The 26,245-nt window shown below is 40.9% G+C and overlaps 1 protein-coding gene across 3 annotated transcripts in view; it reads right to left on the minus strand.

Annotated features, from left to right (window-relative positions):
• The window catches only part of CHD2 (chromodomain helicase DNA binding protein 2), a 146,162-nt gene that overhangs the window by 6,708 nt on the left and 113,209 nt on the right, over window positions 1-26,245 (minus strand). For all 3 annotated transcript variants that reach the window (XM_063640073.1, XM_063640072.1, XM_063640074.1), the window contains 10 exons: window positions 25,020-25,158; window positions 24,712-24,862; window positions 23,491-23,613; window positions 21,482-21,610; window positions 19,484-19,624; window positions 17,019-17,153; window positions 12,462-12,640; window positions 9,351-9,450; window positions 6,904-7,117; window positions 1,154-1,400 (listed from right to left, as the gene is read on the minus strand). In XM_063640073.1, the coding sequence (XP_063496143.1) occupies window positions 1,154-1,400; window positions 6,904-7,117; window positions 9,351-9,450; window positions 12,462-12,640; window positions 17,019-17,153; window positions 19,484-19,624; window positions 21,482-21,610; window positions 23,491-23,613; window positions 24,712-24,862; window positions 25,020-25,158 (1,558 nt within the window). The remainder of the gene's footprint in view (window positions 1-1,153; window positions 1,401-6,903; window positions 7,118-9,350; window positions 9,451-12,461; window positions 12,641-17,018; window positions 17,154-19,483; window positions 19,625-21,481; window positions 21,611-23,490; window positions 23,614-24,711; window positions 24,863-25,019; window positions 25,159-26,245) is intronic.

Raw genomic sequence — 26,245 nt, forward strand, 5'->3', positions numbered from 1 at the left:
ATTTCCAAATTTTATGGAAACAATAAACCCACAGATCCAAGAAGTTCAAACATTTCCAAGCACAAGAAACCAAGGAAAAATACACCAAGGCACATCATAATCAGTGATTTTTTTTAAAAGGAACATTATGTAAAGAGGAACAAAGGATGACAGATTTTTCATCACAAAACAATGCAAGTAAATAGCAGAGGTACATCTCTAAAGCACTGAAAGAAACTGTAAAGCTAAAAATGTATATACTCAGCAAAAACTGCTTTCAAAAATGAAGGCAAGATACTTTTTCAGGCATACATACAAACACTGAAAGAGTTTATCACCAGCAGAAAAAGTCCTTCAGGCAAAAGAAAACTGACACCAAATAGAAATATAGACCTACTAGAAGAATGCAGGCAAGTGCTCACTGTGTCCAGACAATAGAGAGAAGGGTGGGAGTGAGGGGCAGACTCCTAAGGAGGTGACAGCTACTCAGCTACAGCTCTCTGCTAATGCGGCCGGCTGTTACCAGATCTTCCAAAAACAAAGCAGGACTTTGAGACATGTATATGAAATTTTCCCACTTTAAATTCAAGGTACAGTGCAAAGGACGCACATCATCAGCCCAGGGAAAACCAAAGCTGCTATGAGGTTAAATTATCCAAGATTTGAAATTAGGAAATACAGATAAAACCTCTTTAGCTCTCCCTGGACTTGCTACTCTCACAATGCAAGGCTTTGGTTCATGCTACTACTGGTGGCATTGTACTGAAGTAAAGAGGGTGCAGCTTCGAAAGGCTTCGACTCTTCAATTATGGGCTCGTGGCAGGTAAGGACTGTGGGCTGGTACCCATCTTGGGATCCCTGACACCTACTGTGGCTGATAGCCTCACACAGAGCTTAATAAATTTGGTTGCTGACTCTAATATTTTATGGCGACCACTTCACTACATTTCCTCAAAAGACGGCAGAAAACTCTTTTCCTGCACAGGTGAAATGTGCTCCCTATGACCCAGAAAATAAAACATAAAATCTAACCAAGACATGGGATTCCCTGTGGCTGACACATGATGAGATCTTCAGTAATTTGATAGATAAATACATTCATGTATACGTCACTTTCTCCCTAGAAACAACTGGCAAAGGTCGGCACCTGGTGTCTCACAGCCTTTTTGCATACCTATCATAATAATCTCTGTGTCCCCGGTGGTCTCGGTCACTGCTGTACTGGTCATAAGGCCTCTTTCTGGACATGTTGTTGGGTCGATAGCTTCCGGAACGGTGGGCATCCATATGTCGCCGGTCCCCATAATGGTGGTCCTTGTACCAGTGCTGCTCATACTGATGGTGCCTGTCGCTTCCCCATGGTGGATTGTTGTTGCCACCACCATAGTTGAACTTTCTTTCCCTCTGCCAGTCTCCTCGATCTGTAGGAAAAGAAAGAATGATCTGATGACTGCAAGAAATGGATGAATTTCACTTTCACTACAATTTTTTTTTTTGGACATGGAGTTTTGCTCTGTTGCCCAGGCTGGAGTGCAGTGGCATGATCTTAGATCACTGCAATCTCCACCTCTTGGGTCAAACAATTCTCGTGCCCCAGACTCCCAAGTAGCTGGGACTACAGGCACCCGCCACCATGCCTGCCCAATTTTTGAATTTTTAGTAGAGACAGGGTTTCACCATGTTGGCTAGGCTGGTCTCGAACTCCTGACCTCAGGTGATCCGCCCGCCTCAGCTTCCCAAGGTGCTGGGATTACAGCTGCAAGCCACCATGCCCAGCCTTATTTTTTATTTTTGTTTTCTTCCACACCAGTCTTCTCTGTATTGTTCCAATTTTTGTAGGTATGCTGCTGAAGTAAGCACTACTTTGCTGAAGTTCAAACTGAAAGCCTGACACATGTTACAAACAGACATTAAATTTCTTTCTTCTTGGTCTTGTTGTTGCTGGCTAACATATCAGTAATGACTCCTAAACATTCTTTTTTTTTTTTTTTTTGAGACAGAGTCCCGCTGTCGCCCAGGTTGGAGTGCAGTGGCGTGATCTCGGCTCGCTGCAGGCTCCGCCTCCCGGGTTCACGCCATTCTCCTGCCTCAGCCTTCCGAGTAGCTGGGACTGCAGGCGCCCGCCACCTCGCCCGGCTAATTTTTTGTATTTTTAGTAGAGACGGGGTTTCACCGTGTTAGCCAGGATGGTCTCGATCTCCTGACCTCGTGATCCGCCCGCCTCGGCCTCCCAAAGTGCTGGGATTACAGGCGTGAGCCACCGCACCTGGCCAATGACTCCTAAACATTCTTTCCAACAAAATTTTAAGGCAAAATTTACTACTCCTCTCCTTCTGAAATCTTAAGAACTACCGCTTTTCACTCTCCATACCTGTTTAACCTTCCAATCTGTGGCAGACTCTTAACACCAAAACCAAACTAATTCAGAAAGTGATACCGCTGAGTTTCACAGCTGCAAGGTAATATCCTCCGGTTACACATCTTAACGTTTATTTCACCTGCTGGTACCTGCTGTGCCTGGTCTCTGAAAATCTCTCCAGACTACACTCACCGATTCTATTATTCTTCCCTATTCTGCACACACACAAAAATGGACCTGCTCCTATAAAAAAGTAATTTCTCTAACTCTGAGCTTGGATCAGTGCTCTGTCTCTTAAGGATTAAGGCCAAACTACAATCCTTTTAACTTCTGTAGCCTTCCTTTTCTCCTAAGGAAAAGAATCATACTCACTTGAATCAGAAAATGTAGTGAAGACACAGAAGTCCAGGGATGGAGAGTTAAACTGTGGCTACCAAAATATCATGTCCACCCAGAGCCTGTAAGTGTGATTTTACCTAGGTCTTTGCGGATGTAATTAAGTTAAAAATCTCTAGATGAGATCATCCTGAATTTAGGTTGGGCTATAAATTCCAGGACAGGCATCCTTTCAAAATAAAGGCAGAGGGAGCTATGACAGGCTCTGCATAGGAGAAGGCTATGCAAACATGGAGGCAGAAATCGGCGTGATGCACCTACGAGTCAAGAACGCCAAGAACTGCTGGCAGCCACCAGAAGGCAGAAGAGAGGCATGGAACAGATTTTCCCTCAGAGCCTCCAGAAGGAACCAATCCTGCTGACACCTTGATATCAGACTTCCTGGTCTCCAGAAATGTGAGAAAATAAATGTCTGATGTTTTAAGCCACCTAGTCTGTGATACTTTGTTATATACGGCCCTAGGAAACTCATACAGAGGACTAACCAAAAGGAACCTATGACCTCATGGAAAAATCCATCTTCTGTCTATAATTATGTTAAGATCAAAGACATGCCACCAAATAAGTGTCTCTACTCATTTTGCTGGCCTTCCAGCTTTTTGCTACAGAGCTGGAGAATAACACCATTAAGGAAGTGCCGAGCTCAGAAACTGATAGCATTAATATGATGTACAGTCAACCAGTGGCTTAAATTCATTGCTGACCTGGGTAGATCAGATGAGAGCACCATAAAGTAAAAAACTTTTGACTATTCACCCTAAGAATTAACAAATAACAGCAAAAAGAGACACCTTCTAAACATGCGAAGGATCAGTTGAGGATGGCTTCAAATCAAATGGAAAGTGAGATTTCTAACAGGGTGTCAATGTCTATGGTTTTGTAGAGGTGCTTAAAACTCAAGCTAATTCATTGTTTCCAGAGTAAATCAAACAGATTTTCTTTCTTCTTAAACCCTCTGTGAGGTAAATCACAGGTTACAAAGTATTGAGCTATTAAAAAGATGGCTGAGGAATCCAAGGTTTAAATAAAAGAATGTATTTAGTAAGAAGTTATTTTAAAGGATTCAGAATATAAAATAAGTGACATTGTATGCAAAACACAAAAACAGCCTAATACTAGAAAAAAAGCCAGTATAACTGATGCAACTACATCTAAGAACAGGGAAACATTTCCCAATCATTCTGCAAAGTCATTAGCTTTTTTTCCCTCATAAAATGGTGATGAAATAATTTTGAACGCAGATTTTTAAGATTACAGAACATAGAACTTAATGCTTCCGGGCAGGGTAGCTTGTAGCAGAATTACATCCTGCCAAAAACGATAAGAAAGGGAAGATTAAAAAGAATGTGTTTAGGCCAGGCGCAGTGGCTCACACCTGTAATCCCAACACTTTGGGAAGCTGAGGCAAATGGATCACCTGAGGTCAGGAGTTCAAGACCAGCTTGACCAACATGGTGAGACCCTGTCTGTGCTAAAAATAAAAAAAATAAAAAAAATAAAAAAATAAATTAGCCCGGCATGGTGGTGTGTGCCTGTAATCCCAGCTACTCGGGAGGTTGAGGCAGGAGAATCGCTTGAACCCGGGAGGTGGAGGTTGCAGTGAGCCAAGATAGTGCCGCTACACTCCAGCCTGGGTGACAGAGCGAGAGACTTCATCTCCCAAAAAAAACAAACAAACAAAAAAAGAAGTATTTAAAGGCATCAAAGAGCAGCCAAAGCAATGAGGACTAGAAGGACTAAGATTCCACAGAGCGGAAAACCTCAAAGAGATAAGAGATGACTTCTGTCACCACTGAAGAGATCTGTGATCCTGAGCACCAGCAAGAGGCTAAGGATCTGGGTCTTTGGCAGGCAGGGACCACTGCTGGAGGAACAGAGAACCTGCAGAGTGGGTTTTCAGATTATTTTCTGAAAAGATTATAGCAATTCACACTCTCAGCAATCGGGTGTATTTCCCTTTTTAATTTTTGATTATCTGAATGGGTAAAAAAATTGGTTAACCTATTGTTGCTTTAATTTATATTTCCCTAGTAGCAAGGTTAGTCATCTTGTCATATTGGCCATTTGAATTTTCTCTTTTACATGAACTGTCTAATTTATAACTTTTGCTCATTTTGTTTTAGAACAATGGATAAGCTCTACAGAGTTTATTTTTTTCTAATCAAATTTCCAAAATTTTAATTCAATCTGGATTCCTTTGAGTTTTGTTTCAAAACTGCAATTTTTTTTTTTTTTTTTTTTTTTTTTTTTTTTTTTGAGACATGGTCTCACTCTATTGCCCAGACTGGAGTGCAGTGGTGCAATCCTGGCTCACTGCAACCTCCACCTCCCAGGCCTAAGAAATTCTCCCACCTCAGCCTCCCAAGTAGCTGGGACTACTATGCCACTATGTCCAGCTAATTTTCACACTTTTGTAGAGACTGAGTCTATGTTGCCCGGGCTGTAAAAATTTTTTAATTGACAATTAAAAATTGTATATATTTATTGATCACAACGCAATGTTTTAAAATACATATACATTATGGAATGGCTGAATCAGCCTAATTAACATATGCACTACACCTCACGCACTTACGTTTTGTGGCAAGAACACTTAAAATCTCTTAGCAATTCTCAAAAATATAACACATTGTTATTAACTACAGTCACCATGCTGTACAACAGATTTCTCAATGTATTCCTCATATCTAACTGAAATTTTATCTCCGTTGTTAATATCTTCCCAATTCTCCCCTGCTCTCCGACCCTGTTCTACTCCCTGCTTCTATAAGTTTGACTTTTTCAGATTCCAAATATAAATGAGAATATGCAGTTTTTCTCTTTCTGTGCCTCACTTATTTCACTTAACGTAAATGTCCTCCAGATTCAACCATGTTGGTGCAAACGAGAAGATTTCCTTCTTTTTAAAGCTGAATACTATTCGATTGTGTATATATACATTTTCTTTATCCACTCATCTGCTGATGGGCACTTAGGATGATTCTGTATCTTGGCTATCGTAAATAATGCTGCAATGAATATGTAAGTGCAGGCATTTCTTCAACATAACTAATTTCATTTTCGTTGAATATATACCCAGTAGTGGGACTGCTGCACAATATGGTAGTTCTATTTGTGATTTTTTTGAGGCATCTCTACATTGTTTTCCATAATGGCTGCACTAACTGGCATTCCCACCAACAATGCGCTGGGTTCCCTTCTCTCCACATCCTTGGCAACCCTTATCTTTTGACTTTTTGGTGACGGCCATCCTAACAAGTGTGAAATGATATCTCATCGTAGTTTTAATTTGCATTTCCCTGATGATTAGTCATGCTGAGCATTTTTTTCATATACCTGTTGGCCATTTGTACGTCTTCTTTTGAGAAATGTCTCTTCAGGTCCCTTGCCCACTTTTTAATCAGGCATTTGCCTTCTTGCTACATAAGGAGCTGAGTTCCTTACACAGTTTTGGTATTATCCCCTTATCAGATGTATGGTTGGTAATATTTTCTCACCTTACAGAAACTGTCTCTTCACTCTGTTGATTGCCCATTTTTCTATTCAGTTATTATTGTTTTGTTCTCAATTTACAAGAGCTCTTTCAAGATGAGCAGTTTTAACCATTTAACTGTCATACAGAATGTAAACTTCTCCCTCAGTCTTTTTCGTTTGTTCATGTTAGCTGGGTTCTTCTTACTCTGAAGTTGAAATAATAGTCCTGGGGGCCAGACACAGTGGTTCACATCTGTAATCCCAGCATTTTGGGAGGCTGAGGTGGGCAGATCACATGGCACCGGGAGTTTGAGACCAGCCTGGCCAACATGGCAAAACCCTGTCTCTACTAAAAATTTAAAAATTAGCCGAGCGTGGTGGTGCACATCTGTAATCCCAGCTACTCGGGAAGCTGAGGGACGAGAATCGCCTGAACCCAGGAGGTGGAGGTTGCAGTGGGCCGAGATCGTGCCACTGCACTCCAGCATGGGTGACAGAGCAAGACTCAGTCTCAAACAAAAAAAAAATTGGGGGATCTTTACTTCATGCTTTCTCTCACTAAGAAAAGAGAGGACAATAAAATGTTAGAAGAGAATAAAGCACAGAAGTCTAGCCAGTGTCTTTGGAAAACGAAACGGCTGTGTGAATTTTTTATTTTTTGGCACCTCTTTTAAAAACTCCACTTAATGACCTACCTGCGTTACTGAAGTGTCTCTTGTTGGGGTGACTGTAGTTATCTCTTGGGTGTCCATGCATCTGTGGGCCATGGGAGGCAGGCAAATGAGGCTTCTGAGGGTGAAGGTTGTGTGAGGTATGGGACTGAGAGATCAGAGAATCCCGGCTGGAGCCTGAGGCCTCTGGACGAAATGGTTTCTTACCCCCAGGCATGTCATCTTTCTTCTTTTGCTCCTGAAAGAGTAAAAGGAAACCAAAGAAGCTCAAGATCCCAGGCTTAATTCCCCAGAGAAGAATAAAGGCTATCACCTCTAAACAGCTCCTTCTTGTCCTTAACTTTTGAACTGCCGTTTACTACCTCCTAACCAAAAAAAGGCTCATAAATTCCACTGTTAGGCTATTTGCTGGGGGAACTCCGTGGAATTTATGCTGAGTTTGACCATTACTGCTAAGTACCTGCAAGAACACATGCATAGACTGCTAGATGTCACTGTACAGGGTATGGCGTGGGCGCCCAGGCTGGCGGCACTCTCAGAGGATCATGCTGGACCATGTAAAACCAAGACTACCGACTTTCCAAGGCTAACCACAACAAACAACCCTGCGGGACTGTCCGGTGGGAACTAACTCCTATGCCAAAGTCATCAAGCTAAATATCTGAATGTTGGAGCGACATTACTCCTTATCACACAAGTCAAATGTTTGATATAAAAAAAAAATCACACAATAAAAACAATACAGTGACCCAAATCCTAACCAGCAAGGGAATTACTGTTAATAATTTGGCACATATTTTTCCAAGCTTTTTTTTGTATTTGTATTTTAAACAAAAATATTTGGTATTCATTTTTCACTTAATGTACTGTGAAAATCTTTCCATGTAAATACTTATTTCTACGATATTATGTTTAATAATTGATTAGTACTCCCCAATATGGATATATCATGAACTACTGAATGTGTTTTGTTTTTTTTTGTTGTTGTTTTTTTTTTAAACAGAGTCTCACTCTGTCACCCAGGCAGGCATTCAGTGATGCAATCTCAGCTCACTGCAACCTCCACCTCCTGGTCTCATGCGATCCTCCCACCTCAGCCTCCTGAGGGGCTGGGGCTACAGGCATGTGCCACCACACCCAGCTAATATTTGTAGTTTATGTAGAGATGAGGCTTCATCATATTGGCCAGGTTGGTCTCGAACTCTCGGCCTCAAGTGATCCACCCGCCTCAGCCTCCCAAAGTGCTGGGATTATAGGCACGAGCCACCGCGCCTAGCCACACTGAATGTATTTCTTACTGTTGGGCTTCCAAGTCATTTCCATTATAAACATGTTTAAATCTCTATCTCCTTCTCAAAACTAAATTCCTGGAAGCAAAACTGCATGCTTTAGTCTTTTAATAAATCTTGCTGAATTCTCCTCCAGAAAGGTTGTGACAATGTATACTCCCACTAGTAGGATACCACCGTTTTTGTTATTCAACTTATACTCATTTCTGATCCCTAAATGAATGAAGTCTTTCATTATTATGTGTCCAACTTCAGACCTTCTTCCTAATTTTCACTCCTTTCTAAAGGGCCTTTCCTAACTATTCCCTCCTGGGGCCTTTCCTGACTATCCTTTTATAGACTTTTTATAATGCTTATTAGTATATGATTCCTGTATGTTACTGCTATAACATATTCTTCCATGTAAAATTAAATTATAAACTACTTGAGGGTGCTGCTTCACAGGCCAACACAGCACTGGGCACAGCATAACAAATACTCCTGAGTGCCTCCCTGTCCCCAGCACCATTCTATTCCATTCTATGTGCTGAGAACATAGCAGTAGATGAGAGACATAAAATCTCTGCCTTCATGGAGCTAACACCTTAGTGGAGGTGGTATTTAATGCTCACAGATTGAACCAAATGTCCAACTTGGGTACAGCCCATTTGGCAAGTCAGCAGATCTGCAAATGGGCACACTCACACAAGGAGCACTGCCTCTGCAGCCTCCTCCATGTCACTTCTGCACCCATCCCCCTATTCCAAAGGAGAGGCAACTTCTGAGCACGTCTCACAAGTGAGTAGTAGGACCCCTTCCATACAAAAGCTGGAAGGAGACCAAGCAGATGGTCCAGGAAAGAAGAGAAAAAGTATTTTCTTCCCACCACCCTATTACTTCCTAGGAGCCACATTTATAAGCTACCGACATGTACAGAAGAAAAATGCACATGGAAGAAAAAACCTGGTGAACAAATGATTTTAGGACATAAAAACACAGGGTGAACACTCTTTGTCAGAATTTCAACAATGTTAGGCTCCAATACATTGGCTATTTCACCCATCTGGTCTTATTGTTTGACTATCAGCACCAGCAATAACCCGTGATTCTGTGATCATCTCCCCATGGAAAAACAAAAATTAAGAGATTTTTCTGTGGAATTGCTATTTGTTTGTATGAATTAGGATTGAATTTGTACTTTACCTCCTCTTCTTGAGACCTTTTCTTATGAGCCATCTTGTATAACTTATGCAGTTTTCGAGCATCAAATTCTGTAAACTTGGAAACAAAAATCCATAGGTTCCTAAAAGGAAAAATGAACAGTTCTGGTGAATTATAGGATTAGAAAAGCAATTTTTTATTATCTTCATGGACGGCAAGCTATTAAATTGTGCTGTGGTATACTCCCTAAGCATAGAAATTAAGTTAGAGAAATATTATTTCAGGTATTTGTGTTAATAATACAGTAAGTCCTAACTTAATGTTGTCAATAGGTTCTTGGAAATTGCAACTTTAAGTGAAACAAAATCAATTTTTTTTTCTCATCAATGTTATAATGAAACAAAGCTGAAGGAAACAACGTTATCTGAGGACTTACTGTACACCTTTATATGGTTTTGCCAAAAGCGTCTGACAGAGGGATTTAGAGACTAAGGCTCTATCAATACCTAAAACTCCTCTAAATTTATATCAATGACACCCCAGACTCCAGTCCTTTAAGTTTTCCTTCAGTTTCTGGACTCTACCACAAATCCATCAGCACCACCATCTCCCAGGTTGTGGCTTCCATTCAGTTGGTCATCTCTGTGTTGCTGTCCCTCCTTCCTCCCAGTTGTCACCACCACAACCTTTCATTTCTTCCTTAAAACTCTCAGTGACTTTTTCCCTCCAATTCCATTATGTTCACCCTAGCATGGTGTTACTGCACAACAGGGGAATGATATGATGAAAGAGGTGTTTAAAAAGAGTAAGCACAGGTAGTCAGAGTGAGCTAGATAAAGGAGTCTCATATCTTCTCAAACTTCCTGATAGGTAGTTTCACCATGGCTTGCTGCTGACAGGATACCTGTACAGGCTCCCTAACTAGTAAGCCTGCTGCATCAGGTGAAGAGCCATTTACCTTCCTGTCTAAAGCCTCCTATAAAGAGCTTCAGTCTTTTTAGCAAACTGTCTTTAAATCCTGAACACCACCCAGTCCCCTCCCTGTCCCACTTTCAAGCCTTTGCTGAAGCCTGAGAACTCTGTTCATCTCAGCAATTCAACACAGGTCATGTACGCTCAGTTCAAGTGCACTTGCCTGCCTCTCAGAAGACCTTCCTTCCCGACTACTCTTCACGCACTTCCTTCTCAACACTTCCACTCTATCTGGTCTTGCATTTGCTGCCTCATGATGAACAGTTTCTCCGAGGGCTTACCTTGTACTACTTTTTTGACTTGTAAATGATGAGGACCTTGTAAACTACTGCTAGCCAAGATCACAGTGCCTGGCACATTTAAAGATGGGTCTGTTCACTGGGAGGACCTTTTGCTATCTTCTAATCAGTGTTAAATTTAAAAAGGAAAAAAAAAAAAAAGGACAGATGCCGCTAGGTAAACAAAGAAGTTGGTAACAGTGTTAAGGGGAAAAAAAGAAGTACCATTTTGAAAATTAAATCTTTTCTTTATAGGTGTGAAGCATGCTGTGGACACCATCATGCAGAAGTTTTCTTAAATCCATTTTTCACTCAAAAACTAGTCCTCTGAGATTGGACATATTATACAAAGATAATCACATTATCCATGAACTATACAAGTTCAAAGTAACTGTGGTTATGTACAAACAGGCACATGTACCCGCTGAGTCTAAAATAAAATAAAAACGAAGTAACTGTGATTAATGGAAAGAGATTTAATGTTACAACTGCCTTTTAGAATTTCCAGCCATGGCTGGGAGCAATGGCTCATGCCTGTAATACCAGCACTTCAGGAGGTCGAGGCGGGCAGATCACCTAAGGTCAGGAGCTCGAGACCAGCCTGGTCAACATGATGAAACCCCATCTCTACTAAAAATACAAAAATTAGCCAGGCGTGGTGGCAGGCACCTGTAATCCCAGCTACTGAGGAGGCTGAAGCAGGAGAATCTCTTGAACCCAGGAGGTGGAGGCTGCAGTGCCAAGATTGTGCCACTGCACTTCAGCCTGGGCAATAGAGTGATAGAGTCAGATTCCGTCTCATTTAAAAAAAAAAAAAAAAAATTTCCAGTCATGTTTTCTTAAAATATCCAAAGTGAATAGTGGATATATATCCAGCAATCCCACTACTGGGTATCTACCCAGGGGAAAAGAAGTCATTATATGAAAAAGGCACTTGCACTCACATGTTTATAGCAGCATAATCTGCAATTGCGAAAATATGGAACCAGCCTAAATGCCCATCAACCAACAAGTGTATAAAGAAAATGTGGTATATACATACCATGGAATACCACTCAGCCATAAAAAGGAATAAAATAATGGCATTTGCAGCAATCTCAATGGAGTTGGAGACCATTATTCTAAGTGAAATAACTCAGGAATGGAAAACCAAACACTGGATGCAAAGGCATAAAAATGATATAATGGACTCTGGGGGGAAGGGGGCTGAGGGATAAAAGGCGACACATTGGGTGCAGTGTGCACTGCTCGGGTGATGAGTGCACCAAAATCCCAGAAATCACCACTAAAGAGCTTATCCATGTCACCAAACACCACCTGTTTCCCTAAAACTATTGAAATCTTTTAAGTGGCTATATAAAGGAACATTTATAAACCATGATGCCTTAAACATTGAAGTTCTAGATTAACTGCTTTAATCCAGATTACTACTTTAATTATTAAAAAAGGATATGAGAATAGAGAACTCATAGTTCTTGTGGTTTTAACCTTTGTTTCCCCATGTGTTGGTACAGAACCAACCAATTAGTTGTATTAGATACAGTAATATCTGAATATCTGGATATCAACCTGAGATGGGTAAAGCAGTTAAGACCAGATGATTTCTGCCCCTTGTAGGCTTAAAGGAAATTTATTTCTGAGAATAGACCAGTAAATCAAGTAACACTATCTTTCTCTCATAAAATAAATTAATGACATCGTCCTACCCCTTCAAAAGGCTCGTCTCAGTGGAATAGCCTATTTCATGGAAAGGAGGTTAAAGCCTGCAGGTATATTGCCAATAGATGAGTTTTGTTGGGAAAAAGGTTTCTTAGGTGGCTATGCCACCTTTTATTAAAAGAAAACAGAATCCACTCCCACACTCAGTCAAATCAAACTGGGCAGACGAGGCCAAAGTAGTTACCTCCTCCAGAGTTTGATGTGCTCCTGATCTGAGTAGGCTTTAAGGCACTCGGCTATCCGGTCTCCAATTTTCAGTAGGCAGTTCCGGGTGTGTTCCAGCTGTTCTTGCACGTTGAGCCCCTTGTCAGGTTTGTCGAGCTGTTTCAGTGCCTTTTTCACGGGCCTCATCCTCTCCTTACACTGCAACAGAACAACAGAGTAAAGACATAAACAATCTACAGAAAATAAGTCTTGTCCTTTGCTTACTGTGCTCTCAATGAAAACACAGCCCACTCCTATGCCATATAATTGCTAGAGGAAGAGTGGGTAAAGCTAGTGCAGTGGAGTAAGTGTAAGTATTCAAGTCAGAAAACCCTGAAGTGTAGTGCCAGCACCATCGCTTAGAGTTACGTGATAACCCTTCACGCCTTACTTAACCTCTCTAAATACTGCTTCCTCATCTGCAAGAGAGGCATGGCATGCCTCACAAGCCCATTTTGAAGATCTAATGAGGAGCAGTATTACAGACCTAACCTGAAATTCTCCCACCACAAACTGTCTAAAAATATGGGATAAAATATTTACAAATCCTTCAGGCTTGAAAGAAAGCAAGAGAAAGGCTTCCAGATAAGATGGTAAACAGAACACAAGAATCTTTTCTCTACCTCCCCAATCCCACTAAAACAATGGTAAAGGGACTGTCCCTAAAAGAGACAAGCCCACAAAGACAAGAGAAAACAAGAGAGAGGATAATGGCAACAAAATACTGGCAGCATGGGAAATGACAAAACAGACCGGAGAAAATGAAATTCAAAGCCAGGAGTGAAGAGAGCCGAGAACTAACCTGACTTACAGGGCAAAATTCCCCCAAAGGCGAGGTGTCTTCACAAGGAAGGATGAGGGCTAAAATGGGGAGTGGTTAAAAACTGCTTAAGAAGTAACACATATCCAGATTCATAAGATACCCAGATCTCTAACTCCACCCAGCAACAAATATAAAGATTTATTCTCCAGAAAACGATAAAAGAACCTCTGAGCTGGACCACGTAGGCACGGATGAGGGCTGAGCCCACCACACTGAAAACAGGATTATGTGAGCACATGAGCACAGTCACACAGGGTGAGCCACACCCAAGTCTTCTGCCTCTCAGATTCCAGAATGGATGGAGCCAGGCCTTCACGCTCTGGAGAGTCAGGAAACTGGGGCATTCTTCACAAAATGTGACTGCCCCAGAGGAAAAACCAAATGATCCTGACTATCCGTCGCCAAGTTTCTGCTAGATCATCCTATAGTGAAAACTTTCAAAGGAGATCAAGCCCCACCACCCACATGCTCAAACTTCCAATCAGATGTTTAGTCCTCCACTCTTAAATATGAGCTGAAAACCGAGGATCAGCAAAGCCATCAAAGCAAAGTGTATAACAATGGAAAGCAAAGAGAAGTATAAAGATATTCGAGAGCGGTGGAGGAAAAAGATCTTGGAAATAAGTAATGTGAAACAAAGTTGAAGGAATCTCCCAGAAAGCAGAGTAAAAAGCAGAAATGAACAACTTAAAAAGATAAAATTAGGAACCAATATCCAGAATTCGGTATCCAAACACAAGAAATTCCATAAAGGTAAAACTGGGAACTTAGAGAAAATTACCACCGTATAATTCCAGAAAATTTCACAGAATGGTGTAGGAACATGGTTGTCAGCCACTGAGTATCTGGCACAATGAACTAAGTAAGACCCGTGGTCATGAAATTTTCAAATAATGAAAACTCTACAAACTCCCATCACTTTTTGGTCATTTCCACAGCTACACACTTATCTGTGGATTTTTCTGTGTTATACTTCAATTTTTTAAAAGGACATAAAATAAAAAATATACCAAAAACTAAGAGACACCTGTAATGACCATAAAAAATAAAAGATTAGTATTAAGAATGTAAAAAGGATTCCTACAGAAAAGGTAAGAAAGATAAATTATTCCAAATATGTCAATTTTGAATAACTGCAATTCACAAGGAACGTGAATGAGCACTAAAATATGAAAATAAATGTCCAACGACCTTCAGTCAGTATTTCATAGCCCTCAGATTAGCAAAAATTAACAACTGTTAACTGAGTCAGAAATTAACAACTGTTTCTAAGGCTGGTAAGCAATCGGAACTTGAATTCATTGCTATAATTAATGCAATCTCTGCAACTGCTTTCAAGGGTAACTCGAGTATCTAATAAAGTGGCAGATGTGTCCACCTAATGAATGACCCACCATTTTTGCTCAAGCCATACACCCTAGAGAAGCTCTCACTTGTGCAGTGCAAGAAAATATGGGCAACAATTTCACTGTAGCCTATTTGTAGTAGCAAACATTTGGAAAAATCCTGATGTCCACCAATATGAGAAAGAATAAACTGTGGAAGAATAAATCGTAGAATAACATGAAACTTAAATGAGAGCCACAATTATTAACATAGATAAATCTCAAAAAATGTGACTGCTATGAGAGGAAAAGCAAGTCACAGGATACACAAGTGTGCCAATTACAGTTTTAAGACATGGAAATCAATCCTCTATGTTGTTTATATGTAGGAGGCTATGTAGCACAATGGTTATGGACCCAACCTCTCATGCCAAACTGCCTGGGTCAAAACTGTGTTCCATGTCTTAACTGTGTGACATAAGGGCAAATCACTTAACTCTCTTCACCTGATTTTTAAATATGTAAAATGGAAACAATAAACTACCTCACAGGATTGCTGTGGAAAAAATAATATATAAAGCACATAAACAGTAACTGGCTATTAATGTGAGCTATTATCATCTTTACAGACTTAAGTAGCAAAACTCTAGAACCACACGTTAAGTATAAAAATTGAATTCAGAATCATGGTTACGTCTGGGAGGTAAGAGAGAGAGAAAAGGCCAGGTGCAGTGGCTCACGCCTGTAATGCCAGCATTTTAGGAGGCTGAGGTGGGCGGATCATGAGGTCAGGAGTTCGAGACCAGCCTGACCTACATGGTGAAACCCCGTATCTACTAAAAATACAAAAGTTAGCCGGGTGTGGTGGAGCGCATCTGTAACCCCAGCTACTCAGGAGGCTGAGGCAGGAGAATTGCTTGAACCCGGGAGGCAGAGGTTACAGTGAGCCAAGACTGCGCTACTACACTCCAGCCTGGGCGACAGGGCAAGAATCTGTCTCAAAAAAAAAAAAAAGAGAGAGAGACATAAAAAGCATAGGTTGAGAGGGAGGAACACCAAGGGATTCAGCTTTATATTTTGAGTCTTAAAAAAAATTCAGATTTGACAAAACTTCATGGTATATTTATCAATTACTATTATATCCCTGAAATTTCTCTGCATCTTTTAAAGATTTCATAATACAAAAACAAGATTAAATCAGTAATTTGTAAGAGCATTTTTTAAATGTCATGGTACCATAGAACATTAGATATCATTTTCTCTTATAAACACTTGGATAAGAAAGACTAGGAAACAGATTGGTTAGCTGGCTATGTAATTAGTTTATTCATTTATTCAATTTACTCATTTATTGATATACTTCTAGCATCTAAATGAACTGTATATAAAACGTAATACTTGTCCTCAGAGAGCTCACAGGCAAAAAAAGAGACTTTAGAAAACAGAGATAAGTGCAAAGAAAATAATATCTATATACATACATGTATAGGTTTTAGAAAACTCAGAGAAAGAAGTCAAAGAGAGGTTACAGGACAGGGTCAACCGGGTCCTTTGCTGCCACAGGATGGAAGTATTTTCAAATTTGGAAGAAAACCACTTTTTCTTTCAGCCTGAATGAGCTGTTTGATTAACAGATTTGTGGAAGTATGGGGAGAAGAAGCCACAGAGAGGTGGGGAAGGGATGGTGGCACAGTGAAATCTATACCTGCAGCTCCAGCCAGGGGCAAAGGGACCTTGAGGACACACTGGCCTGTATCCAATCCCGTGCAAGACCTGGTCCATGCACTCGCTCCCCATCGCCTTGGCCTCCCCTCTTCTCCTGTTACCTTTTATTCTTCCTTCAGAACCCAACTCAAACATCACTTCCTTACACAAGCCCTCCTGGCATCCCCTGACTAGGTCAAATTCCCTTCTCCCAGGATCTCCACAGTATGCACTCTCTCCCCTCCAGCGCCCTGTCAGAGGAACACCAACATGATTTGTGTAGTTACCTAACTCCCCTACTCAAATGTACAGTTTACAATGATAGAAACAGTTATCTATTCAACATGGTAACTCTGGGGGCTGGAACACAGAAAACATTCAATAAATATTTGCTCAGTGAACACTTCTCTTTCCCAAATGCCTCTAAGGACCCTTAGAGCCTCTCTTAACTAGGAGCACAAGACATGAAATCCACTCCTTAAACTTCCCCTCAATAAAAGACAAGAAAATCTCTTCCTGCCAGCCTGCTGAAGAGCACATGGTCTTCCAATATTGTAAGCAATGTGTTTCCAAAGTAATGTACTATTGCTTAGCTCAACTGAAGCTCCTTCTGGACCTATAAAAGGCAGAGCCACAGCAAGCACCGTGGCTGCAGACACTGGCATCCCCCGATTTCAAGACTTACTATGCTGAATGTCTCCTGGTCCAGATCATCATCCTCATCCTCTCCAATGGGGACAGGTTCACTTCCTGCTGTAATATGGACAGGACCCTGAGATCGCTTTGATTTACTCGAAGATTTGGCATCACCACTTTTAGGCTTTTAAAAAAGAGTTACAAGGAGTCATTGTCATTTGTGCAATCCTACCGTGCAATTTGGATTTCTTACCTATGTTATTACAATGGGTAAATATGATGGTCTCAGTTTATTTTTAAAAAGGTAAAATAAAATCCTAAAACATCATGAAGACAAACCTATCTGATTAGCAGCTTACTCACACATTATTCCCATTTCCATCTCTAAATGTACCCAATTATAACTTCAGTTTCATCAGTGCTATTTTTGGGCTTCTACTCCTTTATCCGTAAAATGCACAGAAATGTCATCAAGAGGTTAAGATTGTAAATTGGCAGAACTCTTCTACAGTATCATGTAGCAACTTTTATTAACAGCATACCCTTTGATTTAGGAATCTGTATAAACTAAATTCTTGTAAATGAAATCTATATAAATCTCAATTATATTGAAGGAAAGGTTGCAGATGAATATATAAAATTACTTCAGGTACTTTTTTTTTTTTTTTTGAGACAGATTCTCGCTCTGTCATCCAGGCTGGAGTGCAGTGTCATGATCTTGGCTCACTGCAACCTCTGCCTCCTGGGTTCAAGAGATTCTTCTGCTTCAGCCTCCCAAGTAGCTCGGATTACAGGCGCACGCCACCACACCCAGCTAATTTTTTTATTTTTAGTACAGACGGGGTTTCACCATGTTGTCCAGGCAGGACTCGAACTCCTGACCTTGTGATCTGTCCACCTCGGCCTCCCAAAGTGCTGGGATTACAAGTGTGAGCCACTATGCCTGGCTTGACTTCATGTACATTTTTAAGCATGCAGTATGCTTTGTTTATAGTTATATGGATATACACTATAATATGTACTACAAATATAAAAACATGAACAGGAAGGTTTCGAACCCACTTCACAGTAGTGGTTATGGGGAGAACAGAGGAAGAGTAATAAAATCCGGGAAAAGGAACAGGGGGCAGCTTCAACAGTATCAGTCATATGTTCATGAAATACAAAAGATATCAGTGTCTCCCCCCAGCCTAGCCCCGCCAAAAAAAAAAAAAAAAAAAAAGCCACTTAAAGTAACCATGAAAAAATGTAGTAACCATGAAAAAATGTTAACAACAGTTGTGATATCTGGAGAGTGGATAAACAGATGTTTGCTAAAATTGTTCTTTGTGTTTTTATTTTTTTAATATTTTACTTTAAGAAAAAGAATGTCTTTCTGTGGGAGCACAAATGCACAGGTTATTTGTCACAGTATGGTCTATTAACATTGAAAATTACAAAGTATTTCAAAATGGGAAATTCAAATTGCTTCTAACATGTTACACCCAAACAGAATCCTCCCCAACTATTAAAAATGATTTTTTTTTTGAGACAAGGTCTTGCTCTGTTGCCCAGGCTGGAGTGAAGTGTGACACAACCATGGCTCACTGCAGCCTCGAGCTCCTGGGCCTAAGCAATCCTCTCACCTCTGCCTCCCATGCAACTGGGCCCATAGGCACATGCCACAATGCCCAGCTAGATTTTTGCTTGTTTTTATTTTGTAGAGACGAGGTCTCCCTATGTTGCCAAGGCTGTAAAAATGATTTTAACATTATTCACTTGGAAAGTTGTGATATAATGCTAAGTGAGGAGAAAAGACTACCCAAACAGCCTAATCTGATTTTTATATTTGTTCTTAAATAGAAGTTTATTTTATATTTAATATAAAATTTCAAAGTAAGATAAAAATTTCAAAGTAAAAGTTTCAAAGGCAGTTATCAAGAAATCTATTAGAGTTATCAACTGGATATTAGAATTATAGCAGTTGTTTGTGTTTTGGCAATGATTTTACTGTGTTCAGAGGTCAGCAAGTGTACACTGCAACACTGTACCGAATTCTTTGGTTTAGAATGAACTTCATAAAACCCCTAAGGTAAAGGTTATAATAGCAAGGCTTTTCATCCATTTATATTCCAATAACTCTTGCTAGTATTTGTTTTTGACTCAAACTCTTCAAGTATTCAAATTCAGTTGTGGATTGTGCTCCTCTAATATGAATCTGAGAATGTATTTCGTATTTACATGTAAATGCAGATTTCTCTCACCTGTCCTATCTCATTCAAACATTTCCCCCTGAAATATGTAATAAAAGACCAAGTAAAGGCCTTCTTTTTTAAAGAACACCCCAAACTTGCAGGTTACCCTCTCTCTGCAAGGACAGGTGCAGGTATCCCATCAACAGCCCCACCCATCCTTCTTGAACATACCCATAAAAAGACAATTATTCCAGGGCCCTCAAATCTCATTCTACTTCTAAATCCAAACGGCGAATTGCAAAGGCTGTGGATATCTGCATGAACAGAAGGGCACCATTACCTTCTCTTTCTTATCTTTTGACTTCTTTTTTTCCTTGTCCCCTTCTTTGTCTTTCCTAGAACTCATTTGTTTCTCCTTGTTCTCCTTGTTCTCCTTCTTCTTCTGTTTTTTTTTCATTGGACTTTTTTCCAAGCCATCATCCTAGGAAACAAAATAGGGCTATGAATTTTTGCTACAAATTTTATATCTACTTATGTACTTTCTGGAAAAAGCAGCACTGCCCCCAGTGGTTCACCACTGTCTATACTTAGAAGCTTGTTTTCAAGCAAATAGCCTCAAGGCACTCAGAGAAGTCTAAACTTTCCAGTAATAACCAGTTAAAACTGTAGAGGCAGAAGCTCTCTACTGATATCCTCTCATTTAATTCTCATAGCAACCCTTCAACATAAGTTTTATCATTCTCATTTCACGGATGGAAACTGAGTACCAAAGAGATTATGTACCTATACACAGTCAGCTAATAACTGATTCGGTTGCTAGTGTTTAAATTTACGTATGTATTGGCCAAGCACAGTGGCTCATGCTCATAATTCCAGCACTTTGGGAGGCTGAGGCAGACCTGTCACCTGAGGTCAGGAGTTTGATACCAGCCTGGCCAACACGGTGAAACCCTGTCTCTTCTAAAAATACAAAAACTGCCGGGCGCAGTGGCTCACGCCTGTAATCCCAGCACTTTGGGAGGCCGAGGCGGGCGGATCACGAGGTCAGGAGATCGAGACCATGGTGAAACCTCATCTCTACTAAAAATACAAAAAAAAAAAAATTAGCTGGGCGCAGCGGCGGGCGCCTGTGGTCCCAGCTACTCGGGTGGCTGGGGCGGGAGAATGGCGTGAACCTGGGAGGCGGAGCTTGTAGTGAGCCGAGATTGCGCCAGTGCACTCCAGCCTGGGCGACAGAGTGAGACTCCATCTCAAAAAAATAAATAAAAATAATAAATAATAAATAAATAAAAAAATACAAATACAAAAACTAGCCAGGTGTGGTGGCGGAGGCCTGTAATCCCAGCTACTCGGGAGGCTGCAGCAGGAGAAATGCTTGAACTCAGGAGGTGGAGGCTGCTGTGAACCCAGATCGCGCCACTGCACTCCACCCTGGGTGACAAAGCAAGACGCCGCCTCAAAAAAAACTAATAATAAATAAATAAATATCTGTATGTATGACTCAAACCCATGCTAGTTCCTGTACGCACTGCTGATCCTCTTGGAGCTCATATCCAAGTACAATTACACTGTCAGAAATTCCATAAAGTTGTCACTGAAATAGCACACTCAATGATACCAACTTACTATTCACTTTACTTAGACCACAGGTTACAAACTGGCAAGCCAAACCTGACCCACAGGAGTTTTGTTAACAGAACTCCATAGCAGCTGCCCCCTTTACATTAGGCATGAGCTCTCTGGTTAACCACAGTCCTGACCACTCCCCGTCATTTCCAAGAATGAGGCTACGTGTCAATCGCCATTTATAATGAAAACTTTAGACCGGGCGCGGTGACTCACGCCTGTAATCCCAGCACTTTGGGAGGCCGAGGCAGGAAGATCACCTGAGGTCAGGAGTTTGAGACCAGCCTGGCCAACATGGTGAAACCCCGTCTCTACTTACAATACAAAAATGAGCCTGGTGTGGTGGCAGGTGCCTGTAATCCCAGCTACTTGGGAGGCTGAAGCAGGAGAATTGCTTGAACCCGGGAGGCGGAGATTGCAGTGAGCCAGGATCGTGCCATTGCACTCCAGCCTGGGGGACAAGAGCGAGACTTCGTCTCAAAAACAAACAAACAAAAAATTTCATAGTCCCTTTCATTTACTTCCATTATGTACGAATTTGCAGTTGCTGACTTAAACTATCCTCTCTGACAGATTAAGCAAAGACTTACATATTCTATTTCCATTTAATCCACTCATAAACCAAACACATTTCAAATGACTTTATTCCAGCTGGCACGACAAGTATAGCTAAAATAAATAAATAACCCTCAACCGAAACCCCACTTCATACTTTCACTTCTCCCTCTTCTGATGGATTATCTGAATGCCTAGGAGATGAAAGCTCAATTCCATGCTCCTCTTTCAGCCTGGGCACTTTGTTTTCCTTCTTTACCCGAGGCTTCCGCTTCTTTAATTTGGCCTGGAAAAGGAGAGAAAATGATGATTAAAGCACAAATCAAGACACTCAAAAGCATAACCAAACAACATGATGACTCTTTAAAGCAGTAGCAGCCATATAATTCAAACAAGAAAATTCCAAGGAAATCAAAAGAGTGCAACTCATTTTACCTGACAAGACCAAACCAAAACAAATAAAAACCTATAGGCCTTATACATAGCCTATACCACATTAAAATATCCGTATTCCTTTTTTGTTTTTTTCCAAGACGGAGTCTTGCACTGTCACCCAGGCTGGAGTGTAAAGGTGCCATCTTGCCTCACTGCAACCTCCGCCTCCCGGGTTCAAGCAATTCTCCTGCCTCAGCCTCTCGAGTAGCTAGGGGGGGGACTAAAAGCACATGCCATCACAACTGGCTAATTTTTTGTGTGTCTTTAGTAGAAACAGGGTTTCGCCATGTTGGTCAGGCTGGTCTCGAACTCCTGACTTCAGGTGATCCACCCACCTCAGCCTCCCAAAGTTCTGGGATTACAGGCGTGAGCCACCTCGCCAGCCAAAATACCCATATTCCTTAAACCTACTGACTCCATATTTTGCAATCCATCCTAAAGACATAATTTTTTTTAAAAAAAGGAAAATCACTCTGTATACAAAAATACAAATAAAGATAATATATTAAAGACATAATGGTAACATTAAAAAACCTGAAAGCAAGTTACATATAATAAGGAAAAGGTTAAAATACTGTTTATCTGCCTAATCAGATATGATCTATAACACGATCTAATCTGCCTTTCCAGAGCCTAACACATAATATATTGCATACTCAATGTATTATATGAAGAATGAGCCTTATGACCCTATTACTTGAAAAAAATGAGGTGTGGTATTATGGGTTTTTTTCCTCAAATTTGCTTTGCTTATAATAATACAGGGAAATCAATATAAATGACATAGCTGCAAGAGCACTTAAAGAACACACACACGGGCTGCTAGTACAGGGTGTAACTTGTATTTCTTAGCTGGGATTCCATCTTTCTGGGCCTGAACTGAAATTATAAATTAGGGAAATAAAAGGAGATAAAGCTCAGCTGAGTTCACTGAGAATTTAGTTGGTATTTCACACAGCAAGGAAGGTCTAGTTTCTGAATTAACTGTGCATTCCAACTGTCAATTTTATCTCTGGGATGCATTATTACAAGAACCACAGAGACAGATATAACAATAGGCAAACCATAGGTATTCAATGCAGTAACTGCAACTATGTTCCAAAATTGAGAAAGTAGGATAAAGAAACAGTAACAGTATGTGTGGAATAGTGGGACTGGGTAGCAAAGAGGATGAATTTGAAGCAACATTTCAGAAGGATGGGTTTGTAAGAAAGCTGCCAAGATGCTGTGGTCTTAAATGAATATTTCTTTTTTTTTTTTTTTTTTTTTGAGACAGAGTCTCGCTCTGTTGCCCAGGCTGGAGTGCAGTGGCCCGATCTCGGCTCACTGCAAGCTCCGCCTCCCGGGTTCACACCATTTTCCTGCCTCAGCCTCCTAAGTAGCTGGGATTACAGACGTGTGCCACCATGCCCAGCTAATTTTTTGGTATTTTTAGTAGAGACGGGGTTTCACCATATTAGCCAAGATGGTCTTGATCTCCTGACCTTGTGATCCGCCCGCCTCGGCCTCCCAAAGTGCTGGGATTACAGGCGTGAGCCACCGTGCCAGGCCTAAATGAACATTTCTATTATTACCAAACAAACCATCATTACTGGAACCTCAAAAACAACATCTGCCCGTGAGAAGGTGACATTCTGTGCAGTGCCCAGAGAGGGCCTCTCTCTTCCTACCTAATTCTGCAGGGTAGGAGCCTCAGGCCCCTGAAAAACAACCAGTTGGCAGCATACTCACCTCTTCCCCACCTGTCACAGCCCCCTTCTTCTCCAGACCCTTTCTGAGCAGCTTCAACAAGTAATCCGCTCGGGTCTGTAGCTGCTTCCCCTGAGGCTTTTTATCTGTCTCCACCGGCAGAATCTTCAACAAGAAAGGAAGAGAAGCACCCGCCACCACCCACATCCTGGTTAGTGGATCAGGATAAACAGAGACAACAAAAACTGAGCACAGTCCTTTCCCTCCCCAACCACCCAAAATATAGATAAAGCCTCAGATCCTATCTCATGTCCATGGCTCCCAGTCACTGAAAATCCCTCACGAGCCGTTCTCATTTTACAAAATGGGATGGAGAAATCCAGCTCTCCCAATGGCTCCTACCTGTGCTGTTAACAGGGTAGAACAACTCAGGTAGGAGGGGCTTGTGGCTTCATCTGCTAGAGCATCCCAGCCGTCGTGGATTTCCTCCTTCCAGGAGCAGGGAATCCCTGGAGCTAGGTTAAAGCTTCGTTTTAGATTGAAAATGCTTCTTAGAGCATTGCCGGAGAGCACTGAGCTACGCCAGGACATGATCTGTTCCTTGCGACAACAATTGGGCCTCTTGCCAGACTGAATCTGGTCTCAGTGCTTAAGGCTGGGTGCTGTCACCCTCCTAAAACCCAGATGGGATGAGCACTGTTGAACGTGCCAGGAGCACAACATGGAGCAAATCCTACCAAAATTTGAGCCGGTCAGCCTTCCCTGCTTACAGCTCCAAGCATGGCCTTGCTACTTGCAACAGATAGGGTGGGAGGCTCGATTTTGTGGGAGAAGAACAGCAAATGTTTAATTCCATTACAAAGAATACCAAGGTGACATTCAATCTTTACGGGAGGAAGTGAAATACGGTTGTTTCAAATGTACTTTTAAACAAAGGGCCAATGACTAAGGCCAAGGAATGCTTTTTATCATTAACAAACTCACCTGGGTATTTATTGTAATGAAATCTGACCTATAATTAAATACCAGAATTTTAAGATTTCTCCTATAGTTTCCCCAAAATTTCACCTGGCTACTGTCTTTTCCCTTTATCTTCATCTGTGAAACAGTGCCACAATCCACTAAAGATGGAAGTATTTCCAAGAATGACTGTACTAATTTCTAATTTGATGCCCCCTCGAAAATAGTTAGAAATAAGTGATCAATGTGAAAATATTACACAACAAATCTTCTAGAAATCTCTAGCATGGTAGGGTTACTTACTTTGTCAGTTAATTTAAGCTCTGGGTCTGTTTTAATTAACTCCCAGTTTCCATAGCCATGTTCATAAATTCCCAGCAACAGGCGAGAATCATCTTCCACCCCCCACTCTACATCAAAATGTGCAGCTTTGACACGACAGGTTAAGCAGTATCTAAAGAAAGTTTAAAAACAGGACGACATTAGAAGAGGGGCCTTCTTGGTATGTTAAAGAAGAGACAGTAAAAACACTGTGTAACTACACAAAGTCTAATTTCAAATCTATTTTCTTATGGTACGACCATCTAAGCAGGTACACAAAATATACTCACTTTTTTTTTTCTTCAGGGTCCACAGGGATAGATTTATGCAGCATCTCAAACTCCTCTTCATGTTGGATAATGGATTTCACATTAACCTGAACTCCGGATATCTTGATTGTTGGACCTCTCCTTTTCCCTGGTCCTTTTCCTGAAAAATACCAATTTCACATTAGTTAAATGAAAATCTGCAGAAGTTTCACAGAAAACATGTATCAACGAACCCTGACCTCTTAGTCTCTCTGAATATATCTCTGGCTTATTGTTATTTTGAAGATATAATCTATAAGACAAATTTTTTTCTCAACTGTCTGTAAAATAACCTTTGAACATTTGGTTTTTTAAGATTTGGAATTTTTTTTAATTCACTGATGTTTACAGTTGTATTTTAATCTTCCTGTTTGTTTTATACTACTTTGTTTCCAAATTAACAAAAGTAGATTCTGAGGGTATAATATTAGTGCTGAAGGTTTCTCTTTTTGTTTTCCTACCCATCCCACTAGAGAAGGTCAAAAAACTCTCAAGTATTTTAAAAATGAACTTGATCTTCACAACACTATTACTGAAAAAACATGGGCTTAAGTTCATATCTAACACATGTCAAATGATGAACAAGTGGTGGCTTAAGAAAATTACACTAACCCGGCCAGGCGCAGTGGCTCACGCCTATAATCCTAGCACTTTGGGAGGCCGAGGCAGGCAGATCACGAGGTCAGGAGATTGAGACCATACTGGCTAACACAGTGAAACCCCTTCTTTAGTAAAAATACAAAAAATTAGCCGGGCGTGGTGGTGGGCGCCTGTAGTCCCAGCCACTCGTGAGGCTGAGGCAGGAGAATGGTGTGAACCGGGAGGTGAAGCTTGCAGTGAGCCGAGATCGCGCCACTGTGCCAAAATTGCACCACTGTGCTCCAGCCTGGGAGATGGAGCAAGACTCCATCTCAAAAAAAAAAAAAAAAAAAAAAAAAAAGTTACCCTAACCCAAATTTCAAATTAAAATGATCACAGAAGTAAAAACGAAACCCCAACCAAATAGTCCAACTTGAAATCCGTGAGATAATGCTACCTGTGAGAGGAAAACTCCTTTCAATAGAAAATGGGCAGAACACATGAATAGACACTTTATAGAACAAAATGCAAGTGACCCTTAGACATGTACAACCTTTTGTTCGTTAAAAGAAAAATGAAATACGATTTCTCACCTATCAAACTGGCAAAACTCCAAACGTTTAGCAATA

This window comes from Symphalangus syndactylus, chromosome 5 (assembly GCF_028878055.3).
Source record: "Symphalangus syndactylus isolate Jambi chromosome 5, NHGRI_mSymSyn1-v2.1_pri, whole genome shotgun sequence".
Classification (NCBI taxonomy): domain Eukaryota; kingdom Metazoa; phylum Chordata; class Mammalia; order Primates; family Hylobatidae; genus Symphalangus; species Symphalangus syndactylus.